Source organism: Beauveria bassiana (assembly GCF_000280675.1).
Source record: "Beauveria bassiana ARSEF 2860 unplaced genomic scaffold BBA_S00004, whole genome shotgun sequence".
NCBI lineage: Eukaryota > Fungi > Ascomycota > Sordariomycetes > Hypocreales > Cordycipitaceae > Beauveria > Beauveria bassiana.
Window position 1 is genome coordinate 484045 of NW_007930839.1, and position 8695 is coordinate 492739.

Here is an 8695-nt window from a genome sequence, read left to right on the forward strand (position 1 = left end):
AGACTTGCTCTTAATCCTGCCTTGTTCACGGGCATCCACAGTGTAAGCACGGTGTGGGACACTGTAGCATGAACGCGTCCCCAGTCGCGTGTTTGCCTCTCACTGAGTAGAGGCAGACACCAGCCAGTTCAGCACAATGGCTATTGAAGAAGACAGGACGGATGGCCCATTTAGCCAGGAGGATCACCAGGTATTTTATTATCCAACATTGGGTCAATGGGCTCGGAGACTGCGCAACGCAGCTTATTCTGATCACTCCTTAGGTGGCCTACATCTTCAACCCTGCAGACGGTGCGGCGGCGCGTCCAGCGAAACGGCGGCGCGTCTCCAGAAAGGGTGCAAAGAGCAAGGGGTCTAATCTAGGCTCCTCGTTGGCTGCACTGGGTTCTTCGCTATTTGTGCCGCTCCTGAACGGCGCAGAGAGTGCGGCGTGCGTGCAAGAGAGGCATCGCCTGTACGAGGAGAGCTGGGCCAAAGTTGATAGTCGGATACAGGTATGCCTTAATGGGCTGGATTGTGATTTGATTTGATTTGATCCGATCTATCATGTCGTCGTGGGAGGATGAGATGTGCTGACGCTGCCGCAGGCCATCTTGCGAGACTCGAACTCGGCGACGCTGGAGCAGGTGTCGTCGTTTGTTCGACAGGCAAAGACCGAGTGGTAAGCCGATACAGAACTTCCGTTCCCTACTGCTTCGCCTGCACAAAGGCACTGCAATATTTCTGGGGAACTTACTATTGCATACAGTGTGCCGCCTCCCTACCACAAGAGCTGGGCGAGGGGCTGAGGGAGAGACACGGCATTGTGGCTAACATTTTGCTGACAGCTTTGATAAAATTCCCACGGCATTCATTGTGACTGGGACAAACATTGCGTCACAAGACTTGCTGTTTGAGCAGCTGTCAGAAACGCTGCAGTCGGGTTCCAGCCGCTTCGTGAGGCTGCGCTCGACCGAGGTTGGGTCACTCAAGGCGGTGCTGAAGCGCATCATTCGCACGGGAACGTCTAAAGCCGCAGATGACGAAGAAGAGAATGATACAGAGGAGAAGGAGACAGATGTTCGTATTGCATATTCATTTTTCTCGTTCTTGGCTGACTGGGCAGGGTAAACGATATCTCGACTACGACTTGGAAGCATTGTATGCGTACGTCCAGACGCAGAATTGCGACCAGATTTTTGTGGCATTTCAGGACAGCGAGGGGTTTGACAGTAGCTTACTATCAGACCTGATCACGCTTCTAAGGTACGGTGTCTGGCGCAGTCTGCAGGGGCATTACTGACAGCAACAGCTCGTGGCGCCCGCGGATCCCATTTACTCTGCTCTTTGGCGTCGCCACTTCAGTGGAACTACTCCAAGCCCGCTTGCTGAAATCTGCGTGCCGCCAGATTTATGGAGGCCAGTTTGACGATGTGCAGACAGACACAATCCTGGAATCAGTCTTTAAGGGTGCGGTGGCTGCGAGTGACGTCCCGCTCCGGTTAGGAGGCCCCTTGCTGCGATGGATGCTGGATCGCCAGCGCGACCAGGTGGCTGGCATTCAGGCATTCATCAGCTCTTTAAAAGTAAGACTTGTTGTCATCTGCTCATCCGCATATGGCATCGGCTAATTATTCCTTAGTATGCGTACATGTGTCACTTTTTCGCCAACCCATTGAGTGTGCTGGCACACTTGGAGGCTGGGAAGGACAAGTTGATACAGCCAGAGCACTTGGAAGCCATACGCAACACACCCTCTTTCCGCAAGCATGTGGAGGGAGCTATTGAAACTGGTACCGCCGAAAAATTGCAGTACGCCCGGTCGCTATTGGAAGATGATACTGCTCTTCGAGAGCAAGTGCAAGCTAGTAGTTTGGAGGGTAGAGTGTGGATGGACGAGCGATTACGGAGCCTTCTTATGCTCGAGGCTGCAGGCGCGTATCACGGAGCATTTTCGAGAGCCTACGTGGAGGCCATATCCGAGGGCGTGGCCATGTCCGAGCACTCAAACATGGTGGCTAGCATAAGGCGTATGTGCATGAGTGAGCTGGCAAGAGCGATTGAGCGATTCGTGTCGCTGCTGCGCGATGGCGAGCCGAGTTTGGGACTTGGCCCCTATAAGGAGCCCGACGGAGCACAGATGCAGAGCCAGCTGGAGACGCAGCTGACAGCGCTGCGGGCGCTCACTCGGCACGCGGAAGCAGAGGGCATCAGTGTGCGTAGCCGGTACAGTGGTCAGAGCAAGGTGGCGCGTACGACGGTGATTGCGCAGCGCGTGCAGCTGAGCCACCACTCGGCGACGCTCAAGGACGAGGACAAGCGACTGACTGACATAATGGACGCCGTGACCGGCGTGCTGGCGGTGCGCCACGACGAGACAACACCAGGGAGCCTGCTGCTGTCGGAGAGCTGGCTGTACGACGCGCGGGCGCCTTCCAGGAACGTGTTTGTGCCGCGGCCGCGAGCCGTCTTTGAGCGCAGCTTGGCGCGGCCGCACGACTACCTGGCGTGCGAATGCTGCAGTCCGGATGGCGAGGGCCTGCAGGCGACGCTGCCGGCGACGGCGATCCTGTACCAGATGTATCAGGAGACGGGCAGTCTCATCAACGTGGCCGACATGTGGGCATCGTTTTACGCGCTGATCCGCGGGCAGGGGGCGGCCTGCGGGCAGACAGGGGAAGAAGATGATGGCGCCATGAGAGATGAGGACGAGGACGAGGAAGACGAGGAGAAGCAGAGGGAAGCGCTGGTGCTGTTTTACAGAGGGCTGGCAGAGCTGCGTGCGCTGGGCTACGTCAAGAGCAGCAAGAAGAAGACGGACCATGTCGCCAAGGTGAAGTGGCTGTAAATAGGGCGTCCAACGTGCTAATGAAGAAGCCGTATTCGCTACGCGTACGGATACTTGACATTCTTTTGCGGGCATATATGATGGCGAATGGGCAGCGGCATGTCATGACCGTTGCAGAATTGGTGGATGGACAAACGGTGAGGCTGTCGAGCTGACTGGGTCCCTTTATTTTTAAATCCTTTCCTTTCTTTCTTTTTTTTTTCTTTTGCCTTTTTCTAAGCGAGAATAAAAATAGACAAGACATTGGGAACCCAATGTTAATAATCCGTAAATTATCACAAAAAAGCCGTGTCTGGCTCGTCACAATGGTGGTATGTAGCGTCATGCCTGTCTCTCCATGTCCAAGCCCAAGGAATCTTGACGAAACAGGAAGCAGCTGAAGCCCGCGCGGGCTGGGGCCCCGGTGGCGGGGGGAGAGGTAAGGGGCCAAAAAAAAAAAAAAAAGCTCGCACAATCGGCATGTGTGCGGTTGGGCGAGGATCGAGGCGTCTACCGGGATGTGGTTTTCCTGACGTTTTACCAGACGTTTGATTTTTTTGCTTTTTCCATCTTCGCGTGGCGTTATCAGCTGGGGCTGCTCGCTTTCTTTCGCGTGGCTCTCCTCTCTCTCCCAGGGAAGGAAGGGGGAGGGGGGTGGGTGTACGTTACATGAGGAGAATTGGAGGGGAAAGCGGAAAAGCAAGGAACGCATGTTGCAAGGTCTATGGCAGGGTTTAAAAGGGAAGAAAAAGAAAAAGAAATAAATCAGAGACAAACGGCTCGGAGTAGCTATCTCGTTTTGGCAGTTCGTCCTTGGGTGCGTCAGTGTGTGCATCGGCGTATTATTTCAAGCTTTTTTGCAGACGTCATTTTGTCTGGCGTGTAAGTGAATCACGAAATTGTGTAAAATAGCATCACATACGGGACAGGCTTTCCTCAGCCAAAGGAAGCATTTTCCGTCTCGTTGATTTATGCATGACTGTTTCTTTTGTCTCTCTTCCTCCCTCCCTCCTCTCTCTCTCTCTTTGCCTTTGTTTTTCAAGAGAAGTTCTTTGGTGGCTTGCAGCCAGCGCGTGGTGGCGTCAGAGCGTGGATTTTTTTTGAGAGCATGGTGAAATGAGAGTGAGACATTTGACTCAAAAAGAGCCCAAAAATAGAGCAATTGCGAAAAAAAAAAAAGCCTCGGGTAGAAAAGAAAGTAGGACAAGAATTATTGAACAACATGGAGAAGACTCGTAAGATTTTGAGTAATTTTGGGCGTGGAGTTGTTGTATCAGTAATTAAATGGAGATGATGAATGCGGTGTTGAATCGGCAGAGTCGAGATTTGAATATCGAAACTAATGAAAACGGGCAACTAAATATTTGATCGGTGTCCTTTATTAGTGGCCCTTATTAGTGGCCATTATTGGTGGTCAAAGAATGACGAGACTGCCGGATGAAGAAGTTGGGCCGTGGGAAGTGTAAAGTGTGGCCCAACGTCAACGCCCCAGCGTCCAGGGATATGATGAAGAGGGGGGGCTTGATGCTCGGATTTATTTATACCAGAAACATGCATGGTCATTTCACACGTACCCGCGCTGCCGTTCTTTCTTGACCTTGTTCTCGACAAGGGTTGGTTGGTTGGTTGGTTGGTTAGTTCAACGCGCGGGTCGGGTAAGCAGCAGCAGGGCCTGCGGGATTGAATCGTCATGTCGCAGGGGAGTAGAGTAGAGGAGGCATGGGGCCAGCGGTCTTGTATCCGTCAACAAGTAAATTGCAGTGCTTAAAAAAAGAAAAGAGAAGAACGATGGCTGCCATGCTTTCGCCAAACTTGTTGGTTTCAGCCAATATGGTATCCACATTCCAGCCGCCCAGGCAAGTCGTGTCATGTTTTTACAGCTTACAATTTGGAAAGACTGACGGTGGTGGATATATTTGTTGGACACGAATCATGGCCGCGCTACTGCAAGCGTTAGTTGGCCAGATGCAGACGATGCAGTCGTCAAGGGGGACTTGTTGATGATGCAGAAAGAGACAATAGGACTTTTTTTTTAATGCAAGGGGCAAAGGTAAAAAGCTCCAAAGCCCAACAATGGCCTTTTGCGTGTGTGTCTGCTTGTGTGTCTGCTTGTGTGTGTGCACTGTGTGTGTGCACTGTGTGTGTGGCACGGAGCACATTCACCTGCGATGCACGATTACATTATGTGCATGCAGCCTGTGATGAAAGCTCTTCCATCAACACCATCAGTATTGGAAAGAATTGTGCCAATGGCAGTCTTCTTCTCTTCTCTCATGTGCAATTGTATGCAAGCGACAGACGCCAGGGGAGCATGGGAGCATGGGAGCATGGCCCGTACGAGGCAGAGCGGATACGCGCAGTGTAGATCCCCGGCGCATCCCACATCCCAACAACAATACCGAGTTACAAGCTCGGAGTATCTCCGTGCTGATGATTCACCTTGGCCTACGGTCCTACGGATACCTGTTTCGTTCTCTCTCTCTCATATCCCCAAAGAACCGTAAAACGAAACCAAAACAGCTCTCAACTCGATTTGCGGGACATGATGATAAGCTTGCCCCTCCCTTTGGATCCCCTTTGGATCCCTTTGGAGACAGTTTTTTTTTAGTGCTCTTCAGGCTCCAGAATGTCTCACTATCCGTCTGCGCCCGTCGCAAAAGAAAGTAAAAAAAGGGCAGAATGAAGATGCAAGGACCGAAGCCCCAGCTTCCACTACTGACCGAGTTGATTGCTTAGCGCTTTTGGGGGGGGTGTTTCTTTCTTCTCTTGTTACGGTGCAGAGGTTTTAGTTGCAGCCGGAACGGGTCAAGATGCTGGGTTCGAGATGGCTAAATAGATGCCTCGGCATGTTGCAAGTTGCAAGCCCGGGGCTGGGCAGAGGTTGGCAATACGAAACGAAACCGCCCAGAACCGAAAAAGGAAATGAATAAACAGGCTGTTATTGTATCCGTTGGTGACATGCTGGTGTCAGACAAGAGGCTTGCCTCTCAATTTTTTTTTTCTTTTAGCCAAGGCATTTACAGCATCGCATTTCGTAGAGTCATTGCTACCAGTAATTTTCCGTCTAATTTGCCGCGAGTAGCCGCTCACGTCGCTGCAGTGTATCTCATGTGCGACCCGAGGGCATCGTTACACCTAAATGGCAAAAAAAGGCGGCCGGCGGCGGATGACGTCCCCCCCCCCCCTTCCCACGGTTGAGACACTTGTGTTCACCAGGCAGACTCGGAGCCGGTGCCCCGGAGATCGCCGGCTACGCCAGTGCATATTGGGAATCAAGACCTTTTTCTTTGTCTTGATGTTTCTGCCATGTCATGCGCCAGCGAAAGATGATTCAGCCAACCAAACTAATGACTAGAAAATAAAAAGATCTGAGACTCGATTACAGAGTACACTGGCCAGACAAAATACTATTCCGTAAGCATGGACAGAATTCGAACAAAAAGAAGAAAAAGCAAAAAAAAAAAAAAAAAAAAAAAAAAAGGAAAGGAAACAAAGAGAGATCCTGGGGACCATGCGCATAATCTGCACGCGGCTTTCGATGCCGTCGCTAGGGGGAGGGGGGTGGTGGTGGACAGGGCGCAAGGGAGGGGGGTATGCGCTGTACGGCTTGCAGCCGAAGATGAACAATAGGGCAGGGGCTATTGGTGGTGGTGGTATTGTAGCCATGGTGGTTATGTGAAGGGTACTACAAAAAAAAAAGGACAAAAACAGACGCCGCAGATGACAATGATGAAAGGCGCGAGCGTTATGGCTAAAACGGGAGGTGATGAGACATTCAGTGGCAAGTGTGATGTGGTTGGTGTTGGGCTTCATTTGGCTTCCTACTGGTATCAGCGGGATATTAATGTGAGATTACGGTTACAGCCGACTTGTTAAGGCAGAAAGACGTGCACCAGCACTCGGTAGAGCGGGAGGGCAAGGATGGGCAAGAGATCAAGAGATGGGCAAGGAATCAACAGACGGGCAAGAGATCAAAGCACGGGCAAGAGATCAAAGAATGGGTAAGAGATCAAAGAATGGGCAAGAGATCAAACATGATCGTGGTTGGGCACAGAGGCCAAAGCATGAGCCCGTGCCCGCTAACAACAAGAGACAGGCATCGCTTGCAACTTTGTAGCATCCGCGGGGGACCACGACTCCAGATGGGCTTTCCAGAAACCTGGCAACTTGCAAGACAAAAAAAGGCACGTTGCCTTGCGAGCTGCGACGGAGAAACCCCGTCTTTGCGTCTTTTGGGTGCAAAGGGGCCGGTTTAGGTGTAAGAGGCCGACGCGGACCACTGTAATGTCTCACCATGACATGTTGCCCGATTATTCTGCGAGTATCCGTCAGACCGTAAACTACTCGGTCGATGAACTAGTGTTTACTACGTATAAACGAACAATACTGGGCGGAAATGAAGGTCTTGCTGGCGGTCTGTTTCATATGTCTAAGGATGGACATTTGCCGGATGCCGGGGGAGGAATGGAGATGAATGTTGATGCCGTTTTGCTATATTTGTAGCCATGTGGAAATTTCCAAGACATGGAAGGTTCAAACGTTGGGATTTTTTCAATATTAAAACACCCCCAACACACATCACACACGTACAAGGAAGGACACAAGTCACGCCGCAGAGTCGCAATCACATGGTTGACTTGCAGCTGCAAACCATGCGGCGGCGGAGGCGGGAGGCGGCGTCGTTCTTGCAGTGCGAGCGGGCAGGCGGGCGGGCGCGGATGGTGGAAACGGCCACGCTGGTGATGTGCGGCCCCCAACCCGATTTTCTGATTGGTCTGGCGCGAATAGTCCTTCATGTCGAGAGAAGGCGGAGAAGAGGAGATAAGAGACGTGGGATAGGTGAATGGCCTACATGGATGTTGTGGATATCGGTGGTTGGAGCTGATGCCAACTAACTTTTAGTGTAGAAGAAGAGGAAGGAGGAGGAAGAGGAGGAGTAGGAGGAGGAGGATGTGATGCAAGACTTGCCACATGAATGGAATCAAAAAAAGAGGTTAATGGGACAATGATGATTCATTGCAGGGTGAAGAAAAGAAGCAAAAACTAATATAACAAGACGGGGATATAAGAGATATAACCACACAGACAGGTTATCTGAGATGTGAGGCAGTTCAGGTGGCAGATGTCTGTTTGGCATTTGGGGTGTATTTTCTCCGTAGAACATCTGTGCCCGTCAGAGGTCTGGCGTGCATGAACCGGCGGAGCAAAGTGGCGGCGCCGTAGCATGTAGTCGTTGCTTTTTTTTTTGCTCTTTCCACGATTTCAGCCTTTTTTTTTTTGCAAAAGAAGAAGGGGGGGGAGAAAAAAGAAACAAGCGGTCTACGAGGTAGGTACTCGGGAAAATGAAATCGGGCAGCTGCATCATGTTGCTCGCGGCCCTGCATATACGGGTGACGGGTGGTGAGGTTGAAATACAAGGTGACAAAATAATGGCAAAAGGACATTATGTGCTTGGGTATATCAAAGGAGAGATATACGAATAGTGAGGTGGCTGTGATGCACGAGTAGTGGCAGGGCTGGTAATTTACCATTATTCTAGTGGTGAAGAAAAATTAAAAAAGGATAAGAAGAAGTCATCGTGGCGGGGAAAATGCAACTGATGGTAAGAAAAACTGATATTACTGGTGGTAAGCATAAACGTCTTACCACTGCCTGGAGGTGGGTAGAGGCTGGGACAGTGGAGAAGAGGCGCTAAAGAAAGGCTGGAAAGCGCTGTGATTAGTGGAGGTGTCGCTGCAATTAGAGAGTCTACCGCTGTAATTCGCTGTAATTACTTGGAGTCGGCAACGCTATTAAACCGCCAATCCACTGGGCACCTTGGCATCACATCCACAAGCGCTAGCTCGCTGGATGCAGTCAGTCTCGATGGCCCCTCCCCTCCGTCTCACC

General features: G+C 51.3%; 1 protein-coding gene across 1 annotated transcript; it reads left to right on the forward strand.

Annotated features, from left to right (window-relative positions):
• Nucleotides 1–136: 136 nt before the first annotated feature.
• On the forward strand, nucleotides 137–2827 carry BBA_01943 (origin recognition complex subunit; the record flags this gene model as incomplete). The annotated part of the gene is made up of 7 exons (XM_008597040.1): nucleotides 137–190; nucleotides 264–494; nucleotides 588–661; nucleotides 828–1059; nucleotides 1106–1245; nucleotides 1292–1565; nucleotides 1622–2827. The coding sequence occupies 7 exons, from the start codon at nucleotides 137–139 to the stop codon at nucleotides 2825–2827; spliced, it is 2211 nt and encodes a 736-aa protein (XP_008595262.1).
• Between the last annotated feature and the right edge of the window lie 5868 nt (nucleotides 2828–8695).